The 27129-nt window shown below is 53.6% G+C and overlaps 9 protein-coding genes across 9 annotated transcripts; 5 read left to right on the forward strand and 4 right to left on the reverse strand.

Annotated features, from left to right (window-relative positions):
* Window positions 1–726: 726 nt before the first annotated feature.
* J4E88_009202 (uncharacterized protein) lies at window positions 727–2412 on the reverse strand (the record flags this gene model as incomplete). The annotated part of the gene is made up of 3 exons (XM_049402806.1): window positions 727–1261; window positions 1334–2189; window positions 2250–2412. The coding sequence occupies 3 exons, from the start codon at window positions 2410–2412 to the stop codon at window positions 727–729; spliced, it is 1554 nt and encodes a 517-aa protein (XP_049251294.1).
* Window positions 2413–2957: 545 nt separating this feature from the next.
* On the forward strand, window positions 2958–4049 carry J4E88_009203 (putative secondary metabolism biosynthetic enzyme; the record flags this gene model as incomplete). The annotated part of the gene is made up of 1 exon (XM_049402807.1): window positions 2958–4049. The coding sequence occupies one exon, from the start codon at window positions 2958–2960 to the stop codon at window positions 4047–4049; it is 1092 nt and encodes a 363-aa protein (XP_049251295.1).
* A 620-nt stretch (window positions 4050–4669) lies between these two features.
* J4E88_009204 (uncharacterized protein) lies at window positions 4670–5832 on the forward strand (the record flags this gene model as incomplete). Its single annotated transcript, XM_049402808.1, has 2 exons — window positions 4670–5441; window positions 5516–5832. The coding sequence occupies 2 exons, from the start codon at window positions 4670–4672 to the stop codon at window positions 5830–5832; spliced, it is 1089 nt and encodes a 362-aa protein (XP_049251296.1).
* A 202-nt stretch (window positions 5833–6034) lies between these two features.
* J4E88_009205 (uncharacterized protein) lies at window positions 6035–7427 on the forward strand (the record flags this gene model as incomplete). Its single annotated transcript, XM_049402809.1, has 2 exons — window positions 6035–6088; window positions 6585–7427. The coding sequence occupies 2 exons, from the start codon at window positions 6035–6037 to the stop codon at window positions 7425–7427; spliced, it is 897 nt and encodes a 298-aa protein (XP_049251297.1).
* A 1241-nt stretch (window positions 7428–8668) lies between these two features.
* Window positions 8669–9750, reverse strand: J4E88_009206 (putative secondary metabolism biosynthetic enzyme; the record flags this gene model as incomplete). Its single annotated transcript, XM_049402810.1, has 2 exons — window positions 8669–8786; window positions 8978–9750. The coding sequence occupies 2 exons, from the start codon at window positions 9748–9750 to the stop codon at window positions 8669–8671; spliced, it is 891 nt and encodes a 296-aa protein (XP_049251298.1).
* Window positions 9751–10372: 622 nt separating this feature from the next.
* J4E88_009207 (Type I Iterative PKS) lies at window positions 10373–18253 on the forward strand (the record flags this gene model as incomplete). The annotated part of the gene is made up of 3 exons (XM_049402811.1): window positions 10373–10526; window positions 10586–14698; window positions 14754–18253. 3 exons carry the CDS (start codon window positions 10373–10375, stop codon window positions 18251–18253), a joined length of 7767 nt encoding a protein of 2588 aa, XP_049251299.1.
* A 416-nt stretch (window positions 18254–18669) lies between these two features.
* On the reverse strand, window positions 18670–20258 carry J4E88_009208 (uncharacterized protein; the record flags this gene model as incomplete). The annotated part of the gene is made up of 3 exons (XM_049402812.1): window positions 18670–19162; window positions 19214–20139; window positions 20184–20258. The coding sequence occupies 3 exons, from the start codon at window positions 20256–20258 to the stop codon at window positions 18670–18672; spliced, it is 1494 nt and encodes a 497-aa protein (XP_049251300.1).
* Window positions 20259–21346: 1088 nt separating this feature from the next.
* J4E88_009209 (uncharacterized protein) lies at window positions 21347–22269 on the forward strand (the record flags this gene model as incomplete). Its single annotated transcript, XM_049402813.1, has 4 exons — window positions 21347–21536; window positions 21586–21605; window positions 21666–21699; window positions 22061–22269. 4 exons carry the CDS (start codon window positions 21347–21349, stop codon window positions 22267–22269), a joined length of 453 nt encoding a protein of 150 aa, XP_049251301.1.
* A 1076-nt stretch (window positions 22270–23345) lies between these two features.
* On the reverse strand, window positions 23346–24919 carry J4E88_009210 (uncharacterized protein; the record flags this gene model as incomplete). The annotated part of the gene is made up of 2 exons (XM_049402814.1): window positions 23346–24644; window positions 24692–24919. 2 exons carry the CDS (start codon window positions 24917–24919, stop codon window positions 23346–23348), a joined length of 1527 nt encoding a protein of 508 aa, XP_049251302.1.
* Window positions 24920–27129: the final 2210 nt, after the last annotated feature.

Consider the following 27129-nt stretch of genomic DNA (forward strand, 5'->3'; position numbering starts at 1 on the left):
AGCGCGGGAGGGTACCAGCTTTGACGGGATTGTGGGCCATCCTTTCGTTTTGGGACTAGCGTCGACAGGCGGAATCTGAGCGCTTCGAATCGTACCATTTATTTGGTGAAAAGGCCTGCCTACTACAACAGCGTGCGTTAAGGAACTTCACCTTTTTCCTCCGCCTGAATATCGTTGAGATGACTTTGGAGTGCTAGTAGTGGTGCTGTCGAAGTGTTAATTTTGGCCCCCATACACGGGTGGAATTGATTGATGGTGATAGTTCCCCGAGGCGGTAGCATGTTGTCTTATCTGAAAGTCGTCAGCGCATAGGAGACGGAGTCGCCTTGCGCACCAACTGGTGATACCAAGGCGATGTGCGGACTGGTAACATCCTACGGGGCGCAGCCGTAAGCAAGCGCTGTGGGGCGGAGTCAGCTCGGTCATTGGTCATTGGAACATGGCCCTGTCCTCCACCTCTGTTATTAGAGCGGGCTGTGACTTCAATTCGCCCAACAGAGATCATTTGCTTTGCGCATGGTGGTATGTACAACACAAGGTGTTTTGGCGTAACAAGATGTCAGCGGCGGTAGATCTGGGGCCCAGCAAAGTGCGCCTTCTATATACAGGAGCTAGATAAGCACCTCGTCTGACGTGCAGTCGTTCAGCGAGGGCAACGCTGTGCAAGCCGAATGTTGGCTACCAGTGGTGAGTGTCGGCATACCACTGGCCTCCGATGCATCACCACTATCCGACAACGCCCTTCTTTCTCGGCACAAATCTACATATCACGGGTTCTGCACACTTAAGGTTAAGCTCAACCTTGATCTTCATCTCCTCTGATCCATTCTTCCCACCACCAAGACCACACCACTCTATTCCCTCGAACTCCTGCAGCAACCGAACGAGCACATACTGAATCTGAAACCTGCCGAACACTCTCCCAGGACACTGTCTCGGGCCAATGCTAAAAGGCAAGTAAGTTCCATATTTAGGTGACCAGGACTCCCAGCGCGATGGGTCCCAGATGTGTGCCGTGGGGCCGTATAAAGTGGGGTTGCGTTGTAGACCTGCAACTGAGTATACGATGATTTGGCCTTTCGCAACGGAAATAGGTTCGTTGCCTTCTAGACCGCCGCCGACGGGTAGGATGGCGTCAGTGCGGGCTTCGCGGATATTGAGACCGAGGGGGTGGTACATGCGCATCGATTCTTTGACGGTGTTGGCGAGGAGGTCGAGTTTGCGGAGTTGGGGGGTCGTTGGGAGGGTGTCCAGACCGATGCTGTGGAAACGATGTCGGTTAGTGGTATGTCCCTGTCTTTCATGCTGCCGTGGAAACAGATGTTGCACTTACTACTCTTCTACCTCCCTCTGTAGTTTCTTCCACAACACTGGGTCGCGGGCGAGGTGGTATATCGTCCAAGTCGTCAAGATAGCACCGGGGTCTTTGGATGCCATCAGGACGGCAATGAGCTGACCGCGGATGAAATAACGATCATTTGGATGAGTAGAGACAAGATCTTCGACTAGATTGAACTCCTTTTCTGTTTTCACATCGGTTTGGTTGTTGACTGGGAGGGCTAGTGTCTTTTCGATCAGATCATCGATGTAGTGTGTTAGATCGCGGTATGCTCTTGGTGCAAAGAGCCAATCGGGAAAGAGGTTTGCGAGACGTCCGAAAAGGAGACGATTCGTATTGAACGTAAGGAGTTCTTCCATGGCTTTGCGAAAGGGCTGCTCGTCTGCGGAGAGGGAGTTCGTGGATTCGCCGAGGAAGACTTGGGAGACTAGGTCGAGTTGGAACCTGTCAACCGTGTCGTACACATCCACCCTTTCTGGTGAGTTCTCGATCAATCTCAGAAGCTTCTGCATGTGGACTTCAGCGGTAGGAATATCATCCGGGCGCACTCTCGACACGTGCGGCTCCAATTGCTCCCTACTCGTCTTCCACAAAGGCCCGTCCGTGGTAAACACTGAGTCCCCCAAGATACTGCTAAACACATCATGTGGCGTCTGGCCTTTCGCGAAGTCCGTAAACTGATCTGCCTGGATGGCCTTGATGTTCTCGGCTCGGTCGGTAATGAAAATGTCGCTGCCTAGTAGGTTCATTTCGACTGTGCGGCCCGGTATGGAGAGGACTTCGTCGCAGATGTATTCGACGAAGGTGTTGGAGTGAAGGCGCGTTATTAGGTTCCATGCCATGTCTAGTCCTGTGGTTCATGAGGTGGTCAGTCTCACCGTCATATCCAAGTGACGCGAAAGCTGCTAACCAAAGGGTAGTTTGTACGGGAGGCGAGGAGCATGCGGGATGGATGATCTCGTCTTGTTGCCATCTTTCAATTTTGAGGCTAGAATAACAAGGAAGATAATCGTCACTACGCCGTACAGCAGCAACTTTGAGATATCGCCCTCTATGGTAGTTAGAACGCCCATCTTGGTGGTTGATTACTGGCCAGATGAAAGTCTTGATGAATAGAGGATGCAACGTCTTCCTCTAGGTATGCAAGGACCGGCACACGATGTATGTGCTCATCTAGTCCGACTCCAGCGCTAGACTCGCTAGGAACTTGGAGGGAACCAACGGACTGGACCACGATCAACAGGGTACTGAGGCTCCAAGTGGGTTATGGATTAGTCAAAATCGTTCACCATGGCTAGATGAGAGATGAAGCCGCTTGGGTGGGACTCCAGGTGCGTCGATTCGGGGTGACGTCGGATCGGCATGACTTCGGATAGGCTGATCTGGGGGTACTGCGGATGGAGCTAACGGGACGACTTCGGATAGGGCTATACATAAACGTTGCGGTAAGCGTTTTGCCGTACAACGGCAAGCTCCATGAAGCCAGTGAATCGTGCCCCAGCCACAATACTTTTGTACTAGCCTCCGGCTCAGATTGTAAAACCCTAGCTCCAAATGGCGGAGGATGTCAGTATTCTGGTAACTATCTCTATCTCCCGGAACAACTGCTGAGCCATCCATGCCTGCACTGGCCGACTTCCCTCTCAAAGGGCTAGCCCTTATCGCCAAATGCGCCTTCGAGCCCATCGTTACCGGCCCTCTTCTTGGCTTATTGCTATACGCCCCAGAGAAGACATGGAGATGTGTCTTGGAAGCAACATCTCTTTCGCATATCGTCGATGAATACAACCTGCTCCGCGTACTGGGGTTTCTAGCTGCTATCGGTATAGTCAGGAAGACCAATGCAGCTCTGAACGCGTGGGCAACAAATAACTGGCAAATATATGCCGGTCGTGGCTGGAACTGGCCTACTGAAATCGCAGTGGTCACTGGAGGATGCAGTGGAATTGGCAAAGCCATCGCAGAATCTCTCACTTCTCATGGAATTCGCGTGGCAGTGCTCGACGTGCAGGATGCGCCCAAGGTATCCGCATCGAACAACTTGTCGACATACTTCCGGTGCGACATCTCCAGCCCCGAATCGATAGCAACAACAGCCGAGAAGATTCGCAAAGACCTTGGCAGTCCCTCAATTCTCGTCAACAACGCCGGCATCACGGGTTCTCACACAATTTTGAAAACGCCAAGCGAGTTCCTCAGTCGTATCTTCGACACGAACATTCTTTCCCACTGGCGGCTAATTCAACAGTTTGTGCCGGACATGGTCGCAAAGAACAAAGGCCATATCGTAACAGTCGCGAGCGTCAACTCGTTCCTGACGAACTCGGCTAATGCGGACTATGTGGCAACCAAGACCGCGGCTTTGGCGTTCCATGAGGGTCTTACGAGCGAGCTGAAAATCTGGTACAAAGCTTCGGGTGTCAAGACTACGATTGCGCATCCGAGTTGGGTCCGCACGCCCCTGATTGAGGAGATGATCTTGAGAAGTGGCCAAGACCCAAAGATTCTCGAGAAGATGTTGATGCCAGAGGAAGTTGCTGAGGTCATAGTGAGGCAGATCATTAGCAGGCGTGGTGCTCAGTTGTTCATTCCTAGTATCGCAGCGCCTATCTCATGGTTGAAAGGGTTGCCGAACTGGGTACAGGAGCTTGTGAGAGACGCGTTTGGGAAGACGAGTGCTGTCACCAGTAGTTCGATGATCGCGTACTAGATGTCAACACTTGATTCAAACGTGTATTGAAGCATGGACGCCAGGTTGACGTTCCAGTATTTTCAGTTTCTTGCTTGTGCCAAATTTGTCGTGAAGGCGGTACCAGTCGGACGGGATACTGCCAAGTGACATTGGTTGCGTCTCAACCCTCTAGACCGCTACAATACTTCCCAGGTACACACAACTGCATGCAGGAGTTCTGATACGTGTCGAGAACACGTGGGAGACTTGTTGCGGTGAATCGAGCTAGAACGGGTACTGCCGGTACGAAGAAGGGCCTTTTCGGCTGCTTAGGGCATGGGCCCATGTCTAGTCGAGAGCTCGGTAGAATTCCTATGGTTAATCTCGTGGGCTTCTGATTCGTGTTTCATTTTGGTACGATACCAGGAAACCTAGCTGGGCTACTGTAATGTCGAGTGCGGTCACTCGCATGACGGGAATGAGGCGTTACCAGTACAGGCATTCCACACAAACCTAATTCGCAGGACCAGGACTCTTGCTTATCGTGCACGATCTCTTGGCTCTGTAGCTTTATTCGACGTCTTCGCACAATCGTGGATTCTGGTGACCAACCATCGCGTTCCGTTCAGTGTTGCTTCTCTTTCATCCAGTATCCAAACATGGCTGCCGAATTCTCTCTGGCCGAGACGCCAATCGGCAAATACTTCGCATCCATGGCGGAGATGGGCGTATTGCGCGTCTTCGTTGAGCACGGCATCTTCGACGCCATTCCAGAAGAGGGTATCTCTCTCAAAGACCTTACGGAAAAGCTGAGCATAGAGTACAAACTTCTGGAGCGCTTCACGGCCTTCTTTCTCGCTATTGGCATGCTGACTAGCCCGGAACCTGGCCGTGTGGCGCATACACCGGCGTCAAAAACATTCACTGACCCCCGCGTCGCGCAATTCTATTCGTACCTCTTCGACTTCTTTATGGGGCCAACGACGCGGTGGACAGACTACTTCGAGGCGAACGGGCTCGCTGAGCCGGCTAGATCGAATCGGTCGCCGGGAGGATTTGCGCTGGGCATGCCCGATAAGACAGCGTATGAAATCATGGCGGCGATCCCGGGGTTGGCCACAAGGATGAATGGGGCGATGGCCATTGACGGTGATATTCCTGTTACGGGGGTGTATGATTTTGGCTGGGTAGCTGCATTTGCCGCGGGAAACGTCGGTTCGGAGAGGGAGCTGATCGTTGATGTCGCCGGAGGGAAAGGTCAGGCGTTGAAGGCCATCTTGGAGGAGACGCCTGCCATTCCTGCCGCCAGGTGTGTCCTGCAGGATCAGCCGCATGTCATCGCTGAGGCGGAGGAAGAGCATAAAGATTCTGCTGTTTTGGGTCCGGTGAAGAAGATTGGGCACAGCATCTTTGGAGAACAGCCCACCAAAGGTACGGAAATCGAGTTCTATCCTCTCAGGATACACGATACTTGCGCCAGGAAACAAGCTGACGGACCACTCTAGGTGCTCTCGTGTATTACATACGTCGCGTCCTGAACGACTGGTCCGACCACGAAGCTCTTCAGATTCTGAAGAACGTGCGCGCGGCTTGCGCGGACGATTCGCGCGTGTTGATTGCTGAGTATCTGCGCCCTGAACAGCCAAGTGTATACACTAGCACGGTCGACATGTTCATCTTAAACATCGGCGGAAAGGTGCGCAGTGAAAAGGCGTTTGCCGAGCTTGCTGCAAAGGCGGGGCTGATGATCGCGTCGGTGGTGAGGCATGGAAAGACGGAGTCGGCGGTGGTTGAGATGATACCCCAGCCACCGCCGATCTAGCTGGAGGGTGTCGCGTCCGTGCGCACAGAGACCGAAATCCCAAAGCGTACTAGTGCAAACTGCAGACATGCTCGGGCCGTTCCCTACGCCTCTGTCACTCTAGCCGTAGAATGCAACTAGAAATCTATCGAGCGTGTATCATCGCACACAAACTGCTAGTTGCTGTTGTCGGAACGTTCCTCGGCCTTAGCCTCACACCGCCATGTTTGATCTGGATTCTGTGACCAACTCGTCCGCCGGCCGCGTCGGCCCCTCTGTGGGTACCTTAGATGCTGGCTGACGTGCAACAACGGCGACCGGCCATCTGTAGTAGTCAATGAGTCGAAGGGCCCACGGAGCGTGGTGGGAACATTGCACTACTCCACCGCGGATGCATGATCCTGGCTGGAGACCGCGATTTAGCCGCCGTGGGAAGCATTGAGACGGCATGCAATGTAAGGCTCGGTGCAATCGTCTTCCATAGTTGACTTCGAAACTGCGGGTGTTGAGCTGTCGACCTCAGCAATCATCTTCCCCAGTGCATGGGATGCTGACACAACCCGTATTTCCTATTCGTATACACTGCGAAAGAGCGTTGATATCAAGCTTGCTTCATGGTGCGTACAATGGGCTCCGCAAGGACATGGCCTCTCAATGCGCTCACTGAGCATCAGGAGCTCCTCTCATTCTGGGTATTGTTAGAAGTAGCCCTATGCGCCGTATGAACCCCGGACAAATGACACGTAGGACACCTCTACTGACGTACGCTACAGGTCTTTGGCCATATAGTATGGTCCGTCGTATACAATCTCTACTTTAACCCACTTAGGAAAGTGCCCGGACCTTTCCTGTGGTCTGTATCGCCACTCCCACTCCTGTTGATGTCATGGTCAAGCACGCCGCACAAACAGATCCTGGCATTGCACAGGAGGTACGGCGACGTTGTCCGCACAAGCCCAGACTCAGTATCATGCCTCCACGCAACAGCATGGAAGGAAGTGTACGGGCATCGTAAGCCCGGTCAGCCAGAAAATCTCAAACACCCAGGCTTCGTAGCCGAAGTTGCCTCAGGCATCATCGGGGCCGACACAGAATCTCACACGCATCAACGTCGTCTGCTGGCGCCCGCGTTCTCCGGGCAAGGCATACAGCGCCAGGAGCGTATCATCCACCACCATATCGACCAACTCTTCAGCTGTTTTGGAGAGCACTGCGCCGAAGGTCAATCCCTGAACCTAGCCAAGTGGTTCAACTTCTTCTCGTTTGATGTCATTGGCGATCTCAGCTTCGGCGAGCCTTTTGCGAATATGGAGCGGAGGGAGTTTCATCCATGGGTTGCGACAATATTGGAGTTCTTCGTTGCGCAGCATGACATGGCACACTTCCGGCGGGCGTATCCGTTGTTGGAGGCGATGATAAGCCCGTTTGTTAGAATGTTTGCCAAGAAGATCATTGCGAAGCATAATTTGTTCATGCGTACTCAAGTTGCGAAGCGTTTAGCCTTGGAGCCCAGCCGGCCGGACTTCATTGAAGAGATGAAATCCGACAATGCTCAGGAAAGATGCGTGAGTGCATCCACAGTGCTCTCTTGGTTCCAACCCCGCTCATGGATCTAACGGCTGGGCGATAGGGCCTTTCCTTCGAGGCAATCTGCCACAACGCAAGCATCTTCGTCGTAGCCGGGTCCGAAACAACTGCAGTTGCGTATGACGAAACTTTCCCTCTTTTCCCATTTCATTTGGAAGTATCAATGTACTGACCATCTCTTGTGTCAGACTTGCAGGGGCAACTTATCTCCTGTGCACCCACCCTGAGCCGCTCGCTAATCTAAGGAAAGAGATCGACGCATCTTTCGATAGCGAAGAACATATCACACTCCTCAGTGCGCAGCGTCTCAGATACCTCTCGGCTGTCATAGACGAGACCTTGCGTATTCATCCGGCTGCCGTAGGCTCAGTGCCACGACTGATTCAGCACAATGGCGAGGTCGTCGGGGGGCACTTTCTGCCCGGAGGGGTAAGTATCCAAAGCATTCCCGCAAATCCTTCTGTGAAATTCTGAGCACGTCGCTGATTGCAATGGGGAAAACCTAGACCTGCGTGGACATTTGGCACTGGGCAATGTATCATAACCCGGCCAACTTCACGGAACCAGAAGTTTTCGCCCCAGAGCGCTGGCTCGGAGGTCCTCGCTTCGAAGCGGATAAGAGAGCGGCATTCCAGCCCTTCTCGACAGGAAAACGCAGCTGTATCGGTCAGAAGTACGCCACGTCCTGTCTCCGGTATCAATACGAAAGGTTTCGCTGACTGAGAATTCGCGACTAGTTTGGCACATTCCGAGATAAAGCAGATATTGGCCCGGCTGCTGTGGAAGTACGATATTGAGCTTGTGGACCGCGAGTGGCTTGAACAACCGTGGCACGATCAACGCGTGCGCGCATCTTACGTGCAACCGCCTTTGAACGTGAGGCTTATCCTCAGACGAGAGAGGTTAGATCCGGAGTAAAGATGTAGGAACAGCTGAGGTTGCATTGATGATGAAGCCCAGGTATTCTCTGCCCATGGGTAGGCGGGAGGCAGAAACTTCGGAGGCTGGAGCCGAGGCTCCGAGGGCTTGGCATGGATCTCGTCCCGCCATGTGTCGCGTCCCGTCGCGTCGCGCACAACAACATTCCTCTTCTTCAATTCTTCAAACGCAGCTACCACTTATTTTACGGGCTAGATTGTAGCTACATAAGGTATCTTCGACCAGCACAACTTCACCAGTAAGAAAACTTGATGCGGAAAGAGCTGCTTGCGTTTTGATGACGTCAGAATCTTTGGCACTGCGATATGGCAGTTTAATCTGACCCTCCTAACTAAAAGTCTTGCATTGCGCTGTGCGAAACGTCCATGGACTCCAACATCTGCCTGGTCTCGCTCAGAACCTTCTTTTCCAGATCGTCACCACGTTTCGAATACATCAGAACGGGATAACTACAACAGTGTCAGCGAAAACCTCAGTCAGAGTGCATCGTTGCAGTTTCTCGACTTACGGACGTACTCCCCACTCACTCAAGAAGCCCCCATGGCTTTCTTGGCCTGCCACCACTACAGCATGAACATAAGTACTGGCACCTTCTGCCAAACTCCTACCAAACAAAGCGAAGTACACTATCAACATATACCTCATGACAGCGTTTGCGTTCAATGTACGCCAGATCTCCGTTTCTCCTACCAGCCCAGGACAAACTGTGTTGACAATCACCTCATCGGAGTTCACAAGCGATGCCAGCCTCCTCACAAAAATCATCTGTAACAACTTCTCGCGCGCATACCATTTCGTAACATCATACTTCTCGTCGAACTGCGGCAAGATTGATTTCCCTTGGTCGAAATCCGCAAAATATGCCGTCGTCGACGTTACAACTGTGAGCCTCGCCGGCTTTCCTACCAACCCGGTTTTGGCTCTCAATATCGGCAGGAGAAGCACCGCTAACATGATAGTCGAGAGATAGTTGACCTGGAAAGTCTGCTCTTTGCCTGTCTTGGGAGAGACAACATGGTCCTTATTCTGCACACCGGCGTTCAAAACGACCATGTCCAGCCTACCCAGAGTCTGACATCGTCTGGCAAACGCCGCGACAGATTCGGGATCTTCCATATCTAGGATCCAGACTTCGACTTCAGCGCGTATAAACTCCCTGCGGAGGGCTTCTGCTGCAACGTCGCCTTTGGCCTGCGATCGGACGGCTAGAATGAGCCGAGAGAGATCTAGCTGGAGGAGCTGTCGCGCTGCCTCGAACCCCAGGCCGGTATTCGCGCCGGTGATAATGGCTGTCTGACCTTCAAGAGCGACTCCTGCTGCGATTGGCGGAGGATGCATGAACAGTTGGCGGTACATGAAGCCTATACCGCTTTGGAAGGTAAGGCGACTGTTGATTCGGTCCCACAAAGACATGTCGACTGCGTTGTGTTGGAATTCGGAGATACTGTTTGTGATCCATCATCAGAACACGTTACTATCTGGACGACTTTAGTGGCAGCGGTGAGCCCTCGAAGGTGAGGTGTTTGCATTTGTGGGTCAAAACAGTCCCTGAATCGTACTCGTATCATACGTAAAGCCACCGAGCTATGGCCTAACCACCGGAGTAATACCTAGCCACCGGATTACCCCCTAGCCACAATTCATAGAGTCCGGCCGGTTCAACAGCCACCGAGGTGGGTACAATCGCATGCGGTACTGACCGGTTTAGCGTCTCCACATACAGTAATGTGCCTGACACCATGGTAGCTACTCTGATCCTTTGACACAAGGAAGGTACTCATGGGTCATGACTATTATGGAAGCGGTTTTCGGCGAGACGCTTGTTGTATTTAGCAAAGCTTGGTCACTGTCTTTTCAACGAAACGAGCTTCTACATATCGAATTCCCAGACTTGAACTGTACTTGCGACCATCCCAGGTAATCTTCCACGAACTTTATCGTTAAGCCTAGGAACATCTACGCTTGGCAAGAAGGTTACAGGACGTTGAAAAGCTTGTATTCGTTAAGCTTGAATATCATACCAACTACCGCAATCATGGCTACTATCGATAAGACAACTCCCATAGCCATCATCGGCATGAACATGAAGTTCCCAGGCGACGCCGTATCCGCCTCCTCCTTTTGGGAACTGATAATGAGCGCTCGAAATGTATCCAAAGAGATCCCCGCCGACCGCTTCAACATAGATGGTATGCAACCATTTCCTCTACGGAAGTAAAAACGAACATAAGCTAACTTGAACGAACAGCATTCTACCACCCCGACCCAAACCGCCTAGACAGCCTACGCATCCGCCATGCGCACTTCATGGAAGAAGATCCCCGCAGTTTCGACGCCCCCTTCTTCAATATGTCCTACGCTGAAGCTTCAGTCCTCGACCCGCAACAACGCGGCCTCCTCGAAGGCGCCTACCGCACATTCGAAAACGCCGGAATACCGATGGAAACACTCTCTCGCTCTTCCACATCTGTCTACTGCGCCTCCTTCTCCCGCGACGGCGAGACAATAACAGGTCGAGACTTTAGTGCGCAGTCCCGGTATCATGCCACTGCGAACGGGTCGTCAATGCTGAGTAACCGCATTAGTCATTTCTTTGATCTCGCAGGGCCGAGTTTGACGGTCGATACGGCGTGTTCATCAGGGTTGTACGCGCTGCATCTTGGTGCGCAGAGTATTCTTGCGGGAGAGAGCAAGATGTCGCTTGTCTGCGGCGCAAACACATTCATCACACCCGAGAGCCAGGCGCTTGCGCTCAGTAACGGCGGGTTTCTGAGCGTGGATGGAAAGAGCTATAGTTTCGATGCCAAGGCGAATGGCTACGCGAGGGGCGAGGGGTTCGGCTTCGTCTTGCTGAAGCCGCTGGATGCGGCACTGAGGGATGGCGACGTTGTCAGGGCGGTCATCAGGGCGACTGGTGCGAATCAAGATGGGAGGACGCCGAGTATCACACAGCCGAGCCAACAGGCCCAGCTGGATTTGCTGCGGGACACGTATCGTGTTGCAGGGCTCAATGTTGCTGACACCGACTACGTTGAAGCTCATGGGACTGGTACGCCAGTCGGTGATCCTATTGAGGCGGCTGCTGTAGGGCAGGCTTTCCGCGATGGTCGAAATGCCGACAGGCCGCTTTACATGGGGTCTGTGAAAGCGAACATCGGTCATTTGGAAGGCGCTTCGGGTATGGCTGGTGTCATCAAGGCTGTTCTTGCGTTGGAAAATGCGACGATCCCGCCAATAGCCATGTTCGAGAAGCCAAATCCTGCTATCGATGGAGCGGGGTTACAGCTCGCGTTCCCGAAAGAGGCAGTCCCATGGCCAGTAACTGAAATCCGCCGGGCATCCGTTTCCTCCTTCGGCTACGGCGGTAGCAACGCCCATGTCATCCTTGACGACGCGTACAACTACCTGCGCACCCATGGCCTTCAAGGCTTGCACCAGTCCGTTGGAGAGTCCATACATACCAACGGACAAACCAATGGGCACACAAACGGCAACGGCATCCTCGCATCCGCAAACCCCTACGCTATCATCCCCTTCTCAGCCGCAGATAGTGACGGCACGATGCGCCAAACAGAAGCCCTCCAGACGTTTCTCTCATCAAAAGAGGTCACGAACAGCGCAAACTTCCTCTCAGATCTAACACACACGCTCTCATCCCACAGATCTCTCCTCCAATTCCGATCTTTCGCCGTCGTCTCCTCCACTACCGATGACCTCACCACTATCGTCTCACCAAGCGTCTTCAGCAGTACTTCTTCTGCCCCGGATTGCTCCTTCGTCTTCACAGGGCAAGGCGCGCAGTATGCGCGTATGGCCACTGGCCTGCTGCATTATCCCGTCTTTCGTCAAAGTCTTGCAGACTGCGATGCCTATCTCGCCAACCTTGGTAGCACCTGGTCTGTGCTAGAGGAGCTCGAGAAGAACGAGGACGCGAGTCAGGTGTCCAAGCCAGCGCTGTCACAACCTCTCTGTACAGCTATTCAAGTGGCGCTCGTTGATCTACTTCGCACATGGGGTATCATCCCCCGAGCGGTAGTCGGACATTCGTCAGGTGAAATCGCGGCTGCATATTGTGCAGGTGGACTGGATCGCGAGAGTGCGTGGCGAGTGGCCTACTTCCGCGGTGTTATCGCCGATAAGCTGGCGTCTGACCCAGCGAGACAGTCGACGACGATGATGTCTGTAGGTTTGGGCAAGGAGGCTGTTCAGACGTATTTGAAGGCCGAACCAACAGTGACTGTGGCATGCGAGAACAGTCCTGTCAACGTCACGTTATCGGGACCCACAGTGGCTATCTCGCGTTTGTTCGACACGCTGGATGATGATGAGGTCTTTGCACGGAAGCTACCTGTGAAGATTGGGTATCATTCCGAAGCGTTGCGGGATGGCGCGGTGGAGTATGAGGGTTTACTGGCTGGGATACGCGCACCGGTAAGGGAAGGCAAGGAGCCAAGCACTGTCGCCTTCTTCTCATCCACCGAAGGCAGCTTCATCACACTGGAGGGTCTTGCGAGTCCGAGCTACTGGGTGAAGAACCTGCTCTCCCCAGTCCTGTTCACTGACGCAGTAACAGCGCTGGTAAGCGAACAGAAGCAGGTCTCCAAATTCTTCGTCGAGATCGGCCCTCAATCCGCTCTCCGACGCCCCGTCAAAGATATTCTCAAGCACCTAGGCGAAGGCGAGGAAAAATGGTCGTACGCAGCTGTGCTCAACCCTCGTCAGCCTGACGTCCGCACCCTCCTCGAAACCATCGGCGCTCTTTGGAGCGCTGGCCTCCCCATCGACCTCAACTTGCCCAACCAAGCCACTCTCAAGCCTACAGCCAAGCCAAAGCGACTAACAGATCTTCCCGCCTACCCCTTCTCCCGGGCCAAGCTCTACTGGGACGAACCCCGTCTCAGCGCCCTCTACTCCCAGCGCCCCTTCCGGCGACATGCTCTCCTGGGTCTACGCGAAAACGACTTCAACTCAGCTCAACCCACCTGGCATCACAAGATACGCCTCGCGGAAGCTCCTTGGATTGTTGACCATGCGCTCGAAGGCTCGCCACTCTACCCCGGCACGGGTATGCTCGTAATGGCCATCGAAGCTGCGCGTCAGCTGCTTCCGCCTAGCGCAGCCATCAGCGGGTATAAACTTGGAAACATTCGTTTCATGCGCTCTATACCCGTGAACGAGACGGAGAAAGGCACGGAGGCAAAGATTTACCTACAACCGCGCCGGCACACAGCTAAAGACGCTGCGCAAGGCGTATATGATTGGCGTGTCTTCACTCTCGGCGGAAATGAGTGGATTGAGTGTGCATTTGGCAGCATTCGCGTCGAGCTTGAGGAAAGTGAGCCTTCTCCAGAGACAACCTCGCGTAAAGCTAGATGGGAGAAAGCTGTGGGCGAGGAGCACGCAAGCGCGGCGAAGCAATGCACGTTGAGTGTGCAGAGCGCCCAGCTGTACGAGAATTTGAGTAAAAAATCTGGATTCGACTATGGTCCGTACTTTCAAGGCTTGCGGGACATTAAGTACTCGCGCAACGGGTGTGCGACTGGCACTCTTGCGCTGCGAGATTATGCGAAGAGTATGCCGTATGCCGCCGAGGACCCGTGTGTGATTCACCCCACAACGTTTGACTCAGTTTTCCACGTGGGCTTTGTCTCGCTGAGTATGGGTGGGTGGGAGCCAATTCCAACGCTCATGTTCAGTAACCTCAAGGATCTGTGGGTATCGCACAAGCTGTTCACGCTGCCTGGCAACCCGCTGCTGCATGTCGCGACAAAGGAGGTGGCTCGCACGTTCAGAGAGTTTGAGTGGGATGCAAGCACGTTGCTTGCTGAGACGGGCGAGCCGGTCATCGTCGCCAAGGGTGAGCGCGGAACTGTCATCGCTGGTGCGGGCAGCAGCACACGTGACGATGATGGTGCAAGTCGTTTCTCATACGGCATCGACTTCAAGCCCGACCTCTCGCTGCTAAGCAAAGCCGAGACAGAGACATACTTGAAGGCGCTCTTCGCGCGCGACCCGCAGTTCTCTCCTGACCCCAAGGACGCTGAGGCTGTCGACCGCGCGGACGCCATTGCACTTTATTTCATCGAGCAAGCGCTGGATAAGATCGAGAACGGCGAGCCAGTAACGTTTGACAACCACCTGACCAAGTACGTGGACTTCCTACGCAAAGTCCGTGCAAATAGGGAGAAGTATACATTGGAGTCCCGAGGATTAGGGCATTTGAGCATTGAGGATGTCTTGCGCGAGGCAGATGACGAGCCGACGCAGAAGCTGGTGAAGAAGGCTGGTGAGCATTTATATGGGATCTTGACCGGGGCGGACAATGCGCTACAGATTATCTTTGAAGGCAATCTGGCTAACGGTAAGTTGAACAACTCATACCGTGGACATGAACAGGTAGACTGACACAGAGACAGATTTCTACCACTGCGACTTCTACTCGCGCCACTACCGTAAGGCTGGCGCGTATATGAACATCCTTGCACACGCGAATCCTCAGCTCAGGATCTGCGAGGTTGGCTCAGGGACTGGCAGTGCCACCTCCAAAGTGCTACCGTTTCTGGTAGATGATGAAGGTCTTCAGGTTGATCAGTTGGTGCGCTTCAGCGAGTACGCCTACACCGACATCTCAGTCGGCTTCTTTGAGAAGGCTCGCGAGAAGTTCGCATTCGCAGAGAAGCATATGCGCTTCGCCAAACTGGATTTAGAGATCGACCCCTCTCTCCAGGGCTTCGAGCTCGGCAGCTACGATGTGATCATGGCCTGCAACGTAATTCACACCACATCGGATCTCATGAAATGTCTTCGCGATCTCTACGCCCTCCTCCGCCCTGGTGGCAAGCTCATCATGATGGAGACCACCGTCGACAACATTCGCGATGGCATTATCTTCGGCTTATTGCCAGGGTGGTGGATGCGCGAGGGCCATTGGTGGGAAGGCGAGGAAGTTGACGCCGTGCCCGGAGAAGACGAGGCGCTGGGACCGATTTTGACCGAAGAAGGATGGGACGCTGCGCTGAAGACCGCGGGCTTCTCAGGTGTCGACATGGTGTTTAGGGACAATGAGTACAAACCTCGGCACCGTGTCTCAACGCTCGTCGCAACGAGGCCAGAGGAGGCTGAGGTTCAAGCTGCGCTTGAAAGGTGGGTCATCATCGCGGATGCTGCGCAGGCTACTTCTGCCGATACGCTGATGGCAAAGCTCACTACTTTGCCGTGGATCGGCAAGACTGAGACACACACTCTCGAAGGTATCATTGCCGCTGGATTGGATTTGAGCAGCACCAAAGTCATCAGCTTGCTCGAGCTCGACACTTCCATTCTCGGCACCATCGCAGAACCCGAGTTCGAAGCCCTCAAAAAGATCAGCTTGGACGCCAAGACAGTCCTCTGGGTGACACGCGGCGGCAGTCCTGGTGCTGGCAACCCCGCCGCGGAGATGGCAGTCGGTTTCTCGAGAAGTATTTGCTCCGAGCGGGGTGATCAGGCCTTCGTCACCTTGAGTTTGGAGACCAACGACCCAGCTGAGGGAGCGAGCCATGTGGTCCGTCTCCTGGAGCACTTCCACAAGATAGGAGACAAGAGCGCAGACGCCGATTCCGAGTTTGCAGTGCATAACGGCCTCATCCACATTCCGCGAATCGTCCCACAGAAGAGCGTTAATCAAACCCTTGCCGCGCGCGCGAAGCTTCCCGACAAAGTCAGCTTCACACTTGGCCAAGCATCCCCCAAACCGCGCATAAACTTGACCATCCAACAGCCTGGTTTGCTCGACACCCTGTACTACACCGAGACCATCCCTTCCAGCACAGAGCTGCACCCGGGTGAAGTTGAAATCGAAGTAGCAGCCGCTTCCCTCAACTTCCGCGATGTAATGATATCCCTGGGTCAAGTGCCAGGCGATGGTCTCGGCCTCGAAGGCTCTGGCACCGTCATCCGCGCTGGACCAGACTGCACGTTGCAGCCTGGGGACCGCGTCATGTACTTCATCTTCTCGACGGGTGGCTGCTGTGGAACCTACGTGCGCTGCGACGAGGCATCGACTCGTAGGATCCCACGCGAAGACATATCGTTCTTGGATGCGGCTGCCATTCCTGCTGTATGGGCTACGGTTGTGTATGCTTTCGACTATGTAGGACGGCTGCGCAAGGGCGAGAGTGTATTGATTCACGCCGGTGCTGGTGCGGTGGGACAGGCTGCTGTGCAGCTCGCGCAGCTGCGTGGGGCGGAGGTGTTCGTCACGGTTGGAAGCGAGTGGAAGCGCCAGCTGGTCAGGGAGCTTTATGGCCTCGCGGACGACCACATCTTCCACAGCAGAGAGGCGAGCTTCGTCGACGATGTGTTCCATGCCACAGCCAACCGCGGTGTTGACGTCGTCCTGAACTCTCTAGGAGGCGAACTTCTCCAACACTCATGGCGCTGCACAGCGCCCTTTGGTCGCTTCATCGACATTGGCAAAGCCGATATCCTCGCCAACAACACGCTTGAGATGGGCCACTTCCTGCGCAATGTCACATTCGCAGCCGTGGACGTCGCGGGTATGTACGCTGAGAACAAGCCCCTGATGCAACTCGTGCTCGACGACGTCTTTAGTCTGTTCGCGGCGAATCCTGAGCTCCACAATCCCAAGCCGCTGCATGCGTTTGCGCCGAGTAAGATTGAGGAAGCGATGCGCGCGTTGCAGGGCGGTAAGATTGCAGGGAAGGCCGTCATCGATTTCGAAATGTCGGGAGATGTGGTGGTGTATCAGCCCGCGCAGAAGCCGGCGTACGCGTTTGAGGAGCAAGCTACATATGTCATTAGCGGTGGTTTGGGCGGTTTGGGGCGCGAGATCATGCGCTGGATGGCGTCCCGCGGCGCACGGCATTTCCTCGTTACCTCGTCGCGAGGCGTAGCTGGACGCGCCGATGTGATCGCCTTCATCCAAGAGATGGAAGCCCAAGGCGTCGTAGTCCATGCGCCGGCGTCGGATATCTCGAACCGCGCGGTCCTCAAGAGCACCCTCGAGGAAGCTAGCAAAACGCTGCCGCCGATCAAGGGCTGCATCCAGGCGGCGATGGTGTTGTCGGACAACATGCTCTCCAACATGACCGTCTCGCAGTTCCACCGTGCACTGGCGCCCAAGTATCAAGGCTCGTGGAACCTTCACGAACTCCTGCCCAAGGATATGGACTTTATGGTCTTCCTCTCCTCCATGAGCGGCATCATCGGCAACCCCGCGCAAGCCAACTATGCAGCCGGTAACACTTTCGAAGATGCGCTCGCGCGGCACCGTGCCGCCAGTGGGCTGAATGGCGTCTCGTTCGATCTCGGTTTGGTGCTAGAGGCTGGATGGGCGAGTGACAACTTTGAGGACGTTACGAAGAGTCTGCGCGCTGGGCTGGGTGGGCTGACACAGAAGCAGCTAATGGCGATTCTGGATGTCTTGTGTGATCCTGGATACGATTGTGCCGGCGGCGCGGCGCAGGTGGTGAACATCCATGATAAGCCTTCGAAGCTGTATCGGATGTTCCAGGATGGCGTTTTGCACTGGGTGGGTAAGCCGCTGTTCAAGAATCTCCTTCGTCTGGGTCAGGTCGAGTTGGTCAACGGCACCGGGGCTGGCGGCGAAGGCGAGGCGGCAACCGTCGACTATCTCGCTCTCATCAAGGCGGCCGCTGGTACGAAGGAGGCTGCGCAGATTGTAACGTCGGCGTTACTTGGAAAGCTGAGTAAATCGCTGTCGATACCGGCGGAGAATCTCGACGTAGGCAAGCCAGCCTACGTGCTTGGTGTTGACTCGCTCATTGCGGTTGAGCTGCGGTACTGGTTCCTTAAGCAATTCGGCGTTGAGGTTCCTGTGTTCGTCATCTTGAAGAAACAGCCGGCCGTTGAGTTGTGCCAGCATGTAGCGGATCAGGTCATTGCAGCTAAATGAGGTTTGTAGGTCGCGACGCGACGCGACGAGGTTGGCGTCGCTAGCTGCGCGGGGCAGCCGCTCACGACTCCGACGCAGCGAGGCCCACCACCTTCGATAGACCATCAACATATTTGTGAAGACAACACAAGTTCATTTTGGAATAAAACAGATTGCACATGATTCCAAGGAAGCCATCACACTGATCCGTTTGCCGAGCTTTCAGTTGCAAGCGAAGCCGATTCGATCGACCCGTGAAGTTACGTACTGATCCATAGCGGACATCCGTGGCAAACCTCGCGCCGACGACAGCAAGGACTCCGGGCCCTCCACGACGTGCAACGCAAGAAGATACATTGCTATGATCGACGCTTTCTGCGACCTTCCTAATCGGGTAATTTATTTGAGGTTTGTAGGCTGTTGTAGGTTTGTTAATTTTACACCTGAGAAATCTTGAACCCGCCCGGCAATTGACTCTGGTAGACGCCTGTCGGATCGTACTTCTTCGCGACCGTCTTCATGAACGCCACCTTGTCAGCACCATAAGCCGAAAGTGGATCCTGGTCCTTATCGGCATAGTTGAGGTACAGGTACTCCACCGCTGTGCCTTTCTCTGTGGCAAACTTCTGAATGCCGTCGGTCAGCATCTTGCCCTGAGTAATGAACAGGTCATCATCCTTCGCCTCGGACCAAAGCAGGTATGACTGATACATAATGAAATTTTCAGTGTAGCGTTCCAACCCAAGCACGTTGCCGCCTCTGGCTGTGCTGTTCGCCGTGTAGCTTGTGGCAAAGACCTGGTGCAAGCATGAGATGCGCCATTGTCCAGAGGCCTTGGCTCGAAGCTCCGTCAGCATGATGTCGTAGAGACGCGCTGTCTCCTGAAGAGTCTCATAATCAATCTTGTATGAGAGGGTACGGAATTGAACTCTAGTTGCTTGTATTAGCGATAGTCTTACATCGAAGACAGCAGAGACGTACCGTTTAGTCGTGTCACTACCAAACTCGGCAGCAATTGCGCTCATTGGCTGGATCTTGGTAGAATCGCTGAGGGTGTTGTTGACGGCGAGAAACTCGCTGTAGGCATCCGGGCGAGCCACAGGTTTGGTGTAATCAAACGCAGCTCTTACGACGTTCACGGGACTCGCTGTTGAGTATCCTTGGAAGAGGATCAGAGCAGCGTTTGGATCTCTGTTCGGGTCGAGACCAAAGTCGACGAGCGACTTGAAATGCTGGTTGACGGTGGATGCCGGCCACGAAACGATACCTCCCCAGAGGTCTTCGTTCTCAAATGTCTCCATGTCGTAACGTGTTACGATGCCAAAGTTGCTATTACCCCCTTTGAGAGCGGTGAAGAGATCAGCATTAGAAGTCTTGTTGGCATTTACGATGCGACCATCGGCAAGGACGACCTGGAAATTGATCACGTTGTCACATGACAATCCAACGCGAGGTGCGTAGTGAGATATCCCACCACCCAGTAGGTAGCCACCAACGCCGACGGTACTGCCTCGGCCTCCGGCCACCATACGTCCTAATGGCTCAAGAGCTGCGTAGACAGAGCCCCATCGCGCCGCTGGTAAGATGCTTGCTACCTCAGAATCAGCATTGTAGGTGGTTCCATTCATGTTCAGCAAATCGATTGTGACGCCGTCGTCGACGTTGTTGGCGCCAGGAATCGGAGTATGGCCACCAGATCGTACGGCAAATTTGCAAGTCTTCTGCGTGCTGGCAGTCGTAAGAGCCTTGACAATTGTAGCCACTTCCTCGGCGTTTGTGGGCTGTACGATACAGTTGGGCGACAGTCTGCTCTTTCCATCGAAGTAAGAGGCAATACTCGCGTCGTACGCATTCTGACCAGGGTAGGTTACGCGCTTGGCTACAAGACTCTGGGTCAGAGCTGTGCACTAAAGAAAGTCAGAACAGCCTCACAAGGCAACATGAAGCTTACACAGTAGGATTCGTTTTGGGCGCGCGTTACGCTGAGCAGGGTCGCGGTGCCCAAGGCCAAGCTCAGATAAAACATGATGCAAGAACAGGCGGTGAATGGTCCTTGACGAGGAGGACGAAACAGCTCAGAAGTTTCTAAGATACCGGGTCATCAGCCTTTTGATACTGATCCCATAGGTGGACCAGATGCCAGCCGAGATGTGAAAACTCATTGACCGAGTCAGCAAGACCGCGGATGGCAGCAGCCGAAGATGATCTCCACGCTCCGTTAGATCATTCCGGCAGAGGCCTCCGTGCCGACTGCATCAACTCGACTACATCAAATCTTGAGTCTGCCGTGGAATTTGTGGCGAGTCTGGGCATCGTGACCATGAGGGAATGGGGAAGGAGGAGCATTCATCGGAGAAATTTACTAATCAAGCCGGCGCTAATCCCAACAGAGTAACGCCCAGCCATTTTCTGGAGTCAACGGAAGCACGGCTGCGGCGTCTTCTCCACGAAAGGATCAACGCCGTTGCGGCTCTGCCGTCTTATCAAGCAACACAACTCTTCATCCAATGACAGCAAGTAAGAACACGGCTGAGCAGATGATGGACCCGCAACCCGTTCGCCTGCATCCTTCGCGCATGTTCTCCTTTCCCGACCCTGTCCCGCAGGATTCAGCTAGCAGGAACGCTACGGCAGTTCCGCTGTGCGGCACGGCGGGAGCTCTGATTCAAGCCACTGTACATCATTTCGTGGAATGAAGGGTAATTCGACACATGTAGAGTCTACCTGGGTAGGTACTCGATGCAGATAACCTTGAGATCTCAGGTGCACCCAGATAAGATGGATAAGGCTGAGAGTAAACACGTTGCCTACAAGCTAAGTCGGAAGTGTTGCGCTATCGATAAAATCAGATCGAGATTCATCATTGCCATTACAGGGGATAGACAGGACGCATTGCATTATGCTCTCAGCCTCGCTCAGAGTGGCGGCACATGAAATGTCCGGATCAATCAACCTGCTTCGCTTAGACGGATTACCATTTGGCTGGATCTGCCAACCCAGCTTGTTTTGAATCCTGCGAGACAGCCAGACTCAAATCGACGTAATGCCCCCGTCGCGCTGTTGAAAACATTCCAATTTGAGGGCCGCTTCCACAGCAAGCACGCTCGTAGGAAGATGGTGGATCTCACTCAGCCAATCGTACGCGCACCAGATGACTACGTGGTAGACCTCGAGAACCCACAACGACGAGGTGAAGTCATCATCCTCTGGATTGGAATCGTGGGAACGATCATCTCGACGTTTCTCTTGGCCGTTCGAGCCTACACCAAAGCTGTGTTAGTCAAGAAATTGTCGTCTGATGACTGTAAGTCATTCCCGTGAACGCGATGCATCTTTGCTAACGGCTGCACCAGATTGCCTGCTCCTTGCATGGGTAGGTGTCCACGATTCTTCTGTCGAAGAAAGCTCATAGCTGACATGAGCTGATTGGCAGGTCTTTGCGATACCTGTACAGTTACTCATTATTTGTAAGTTCTGTCCACTGCTTCCTTTATCTTATGGAACGAGATTCATAACAGCATTATAGACAGGGCACCAGCAGGTCTCATTGGTGTACATGCCTGGGAACTTACCGGCCATCAACTGAACATTATCGCGAGAGTCGGTCTCCTGTGGGCAACCTCGGCGGCAGTTTTTGCTAACTTCTAGAACTCTAGATAACTCTAACAACTACTGTACTATACTCGCCAGCTCTCGCCTTCGCAAAGCTGTCATTCCTTTGTCTCTATCTAAACTTAAGCCCCGCGCGCGGCTTTCGCGCTGGAGTGTACTTCACCATATTTGTTGTCGTCGGATCTTGTGTCGGTATTGTTATCTCTTTACTTGCAGCATGCAAGCCGTTTGCGAAGAATATCGACGTCACCATCACAGAAGGGCAATGTTTGAACAAAGCAGCATTATACATCGCTACCGGGGTGCTGAACATCATCACGGATATCATGGTCATCATCCTACCGATACCCATGGTTCTGCGACTACAAATGTCGAGAGAGCGGAAGATTATGGTGATAGGCATCTTCAGCGTTGGCTCGATGTAAGCCTTCAAGTTCAAGCGCGCGAGTATCGCTGACTAAGGATCTAGTACATGCGTGACAAGTGCGGTGCGCGTTGCATTGCTTCCCCCAATGTTGACTTCCAAAGACGCTTCCTGGGACACGGTTTATCCTAGTCTGTGGATGTAAGTGCGCAGCTTTCGTCAAGCATCAGCTCTTTGCATCCCTCACTAACACGATCCACTAGTCTTATCGAAGCCAGTCTCATCATCATCACCGGTTCTCTCCTAACCCTGCGGCTATTCCTCAGGCACGTGGCCCCCTCTTTGGTCGGCAGTTCCGAAGCCACTCGACCATCGGCAACACGACAGGACTTTGGATTCGAACTACAAGAACACGGAATGCTTGATCCTTATGATGTTGAGGATGGCGCGTCTGAGAGGGAGATACTGGGAAAGCAGCATGACAATGGTGACGGGATACGATCATCTCGGAGCTCGGAGCACGAAGGCTGTCACAAACAGCAGGTACTTGGCTCGGATAACAAGCCTTAACAGGCGTCTGGACGCATGTTGCTTAAGTACGAAGACTATGGCATCAATTTCACGAACTAGGTTCTGTGCCAGCATCTTTTACTCCACATGGTTTATTCCGAGCCATGATTTTCATTCTGTGCTCATGGTCATTGTTTCAGCTGCCTTCTTGATATGCAATTGCGAGACTAACTTCTGATATGCATTATGTCGGGTCTTCCCAGCCTGGTTGCACAGCCACTCTGATCAAGGCGCTGGCGCGCTAGTGCTATTGACAACCAAACTAGAGCCACACATCAAGCTAGCCGGCCGGGTACCTTGCATCCGTCCGCGCTATGGTGTTGCGCCTCCTGATTTAAACGACAGTTGACTATGAACGTCAGAATTTCTTGTTAGAAAGTTGGCGTGAGTCACTGGCGCGGGCATCAGCAAAACTGATCAAGCGAGCAGTGAAGTAGAAAGAATGTTTTGAATTCATCAATCATATATCTGATGCGCTTGCAGATTTACAGAGGAAATAGCCCTAAAAGGGAGACATCAAGGCCGTTAATTGGACATCGCAGGGTTCGTCCGCAATCCATGCCGCGTCTACCCATACAAAACCACCGGAGTAGCTGCAGCAGCCTTTGCGACCGTAGCCATGGTCGACAGGGGAATCCACCTAGCAGCCACGGAGGCCTTGCTCTGCACTGGCGCCGCACCACCATCATTGTTGTTCTGGCATGTGCCGCCGGAGCACTTGTGATAGATGCTCATCGCATTCGCACCGCCACAGATCTGCTTGACGTTGCCCACACAAGACTTGGTGCATGAGCCCATGATACCGGCCTTGGGCGCGTACTTGGGGTTGAGGCTGTTGTTGCAGAAACATTCGTTGCCGTTCTCGGGTGCTGCGTAGGTGAAACCGCGGGCATTGCAGTAGTCGACACAGATCTCAATGGACATGTAGTCGTTGAAGGTCCATGAACCGTTCATCGCGCGGTCGCTCACATTGTCGGAGCCACAACCAACGTACTCCCAGCCCTGGATGGCGGTCAAGTCGTCGTGATCGGTGGAGCCGCCGTCTGTTGATGGTGTGGTGCTGTCTGGGCAACTTCCTGGTGTAGCGCGTTGCGGGCCATAGGTGACGGGGTTGCAGCCGGGGAGTGCAGCAAGCTTTCCACTAGTCTTCTCGTTGACCGATACTGGGATCTTGCAGTCGTTGCACTCTCGGTCGGTGAACATGGTCACGGCTGGGCAGTCTTCCACTGCACCTCCGGCGTCGTTGCAGTTGTCGACAGCATTCTGAAGCACCTTGACATCCCATCCGTTCAAGAAGTCGCCGTGGAGACCAAAGCCAGTTGCATCTCCTTGAGCGAAGACAAAGGGGTGCTTGCCATCAACCCACTGGTCCGCGAACAAGGCAGTGTCGTAGAAGATCTCGAAGAAGATCGAAATCATGTGCACAGGATGCGAGGCTGGGCAGTTGCCGCTGTTGTATACATTGCCCTCTGGGTAGCTCATATGGCTCTTGTGGTCGGAAGGGTCAAGGGTTTTGCCGTCCCAGCACTGAGGAAAGTAGACTTGGGCTCGCAGTCCACCTGGGCATGGATAGTCGGGGAAACCGTTAGTTTCCGGTTTGTTCGCTCCAAGGCAGTTGAAGGAGATGCCCTGGGCGGCAAGACTGCCGTCGTAGCTGCGAGTAAATGGGTCACCGGCGACCATGCGGAAGCCCTCCGGGAAAGCGTGAAGTTTCTCAGTCTGATTGGTGCCTCGACGCTGAAGGTAGTAGACGGTCATGCCGCCGTTGGTGTCGTCTGGGTCACCCATGACCGGGACAGGAGCAAAGCCGGATCCGTCCTTGTATTTGACGTAAAGCTGCGGCGTCCAATAATTAGACATGTCCTCCTGCCAATCGTTAGTCATGTAGCACCAAAACTAGGTGACGGTCTTACCTTGATCGTGCATGACGAGCACTTTGAAGCTCGGGTGTCTGCGTAGGTCATGGAGGCTTTGAAGGCGGCTCCGCCTGAGATCGTGTGGACATGGCCAGAAACGGCTCCAGGGTTGACAATGGGATCAAGTCGCTCTCTGACAGTTCGTCCCGGGCAAGACATTCGGAAGAAAGCATCTGAGGAAGCAGCAAGCCCAAGGGCAAGAAGAAGAGTGTTGGTGCTGAACATGTTGGAGATCTTGAATAGAGAGTAGAAGAGAGAGGTGAAGATGGTAGAAGTGAAGTGCTGGTGATGATATTGATGCGTTGGAGACACGAGCTTTATACCGAAGTGAAGGTAGATACTGATGGTGAATGCTAGTCCTAATCCTGTGTGACAGATGTCAAAATGGAAAGCGTGGCACACTAGAAAGGTGATGATGTCGGATGTCTTTGTTAATCAGTAGCCCCGAATCCTTAGGTCAAATATATCAGTCTAGGCGCAGAGGTAGTATGTATCGGGCAGAAGATGTGAATTCTAGCCGGTGGGCGTTTGTCGTGGCTGTTTTCTCGATCTCAATCATCGCGCGAAGTCGGTTTCTGACAGCCGCCAAACGGCGTGTCGCAGTCCCACATTCATTACGCGTGACCTCACTTTCGAGTTAGGAAATTAGATGAAAGAGCAAATCGTGGCTTCCAGGATGGCTGTGAGACTTAGCGTCCAGACGCACGCTTCTGGATGTGTATCACCTTGCCAATTTGAAAGAGGCCATATCCACACGCCATTGTTTTCGCCGTCGGTCACCGAGATGCGTCCATCTCCGAAAAGCGACACTGAATAGCGCGAATTGCTGCATGCGATAGCGGTACATACGAATGGGTGTGCGGTCCAATCCCGCGCACGCAAAAGGCGCATGACACCTCGACTGAAATCTGAATGGCGAGTCCTATTCGTCCGCAGCCAAGAGATGACCAGTCTTGTGGTGGATCTTGAGAAATCCTGGCTCTATCGACTATCAAGCTTTTGTCCCTGGAGTGAAACCTTGTCTGAGATGCAATTCTTTAGCATGAACGGGGAATCCGGAAGTAAGGCCTGTCACAATATCGCCTTTTCGACCTCTTGCCCGGCTACAAAACCGTGAACGAGATCTAAGGGGAAAGGGAGCTATACTATCGAGTAGCGCTCATCGAAGGCCCTCTTTCAAAACTTATCCTAGATTCTTTGTTGCTGGTTCAGAAGAGACTACCCAAGATCAGCTTCTCGTGGTACTGCGATGAGCCACCCACCTCATGACATGTGGGCGGCAAGCCACTCGCAAATTCCGCATTACCAACAACAAACACAATGCCGACAATCCCCTTCATGCGATTGATATCAGGGACCATGCGGATGCTTACCATTAGCTCATTTCCAACTCCCGCGTTCATGCTAGAGGCAGTTGCCGGGCGGCCGCATCCCCGGAGTCGAGATGTTCGATAGCGTTGGTGCTAGCCGCAAACGGCTAGACCATGTCAAACGATTGCGATTGCGGACCCGGCAGATGGCCCGGGAACGTCTCGGAGCCCTCCCCACGCTCCCCTGCAGGACAAAATCCCATGAACTCCTTCATGAACATATACACTACCCTTCACTCACATCTGCCGAATGTGTTCCTGCGTCCTGAAGTCTCGTCGCCGACTCGTACCTTCCATCCACGGGACATGCCGACCAGCGCAATTTTACCTTTCACACAAGCCCCTCAATCTCTTCTGACCTTTGCGCCTAGGCCCTGATGTACTTTCATGCCTCTCGGCCTCCATCACCACATTTGGCCTAAACATGTCAGTGACACAGCATCAGTATCAGCAGCCACCGACCGAATTATCGCGCTGATAGTGCTCTGTACCACAGTGCAAGTGGGGTTGATTAAGAGGCGAGACAAAGACAAGTACCCACCAGGTGGCGCATCACTTGATATCTACGAGAACTTCAAGGTGCATAGCGCATTCTGACCCCAGGTTTTTGCGCAGCCTCCAACAGACTGGGGTTTCTCTTTCCCATGACATGTTCCCCGGTCTTCTAACGCGACGTGGTTGCTGGACCGAGCCGGATCCGCGAGTACCATGGTACGATCCTGCCTGGGAACAGGTCACAACGCTGTTCGAAGGACCAGGTTGATGGGCCTGCAGGAACCGTCAGTCCAGTATCAGGGCTTTCGTCGCATACATCGTTCCCGACGATGATGTTCAGCAGGTGATAAAGATATGGGGTGCTACCGCCCTTTCTCGTGAAGTCGAGCGGCACTATCACTGTGCATGCGTCAAGAGCGGATGACAATTTAGACATTGCTATGGCCTCCTGTAGTGCATGCGCCGCACGCGGGAGGTCATATTTCCGGAACTTAGGAGAACAGCTTGTATGAGTCGTCCGTCTCGCTCGGAGCGTCTTTCGTGAATCATGTCGTCGGGCGTCTAACAGAC

The sequence above is a fragment of the Alternaria novae-zelandiae genome, assembly GCF_023758075.1.
Source record: "Alternaria novae-zelandiae strain BMP 2774 chromosome Unknown scaffold_23, whole genome shotgun sequence".
In the NCBI taxonomy this organism is placed as follows: domain Eukaryota; kingdom Fungi; phylum Ascomycota; class Dothideomycetes; order Pleosporales; family Pleosporaceae; genus Alternaria; species Alternaria novae-zelandiae.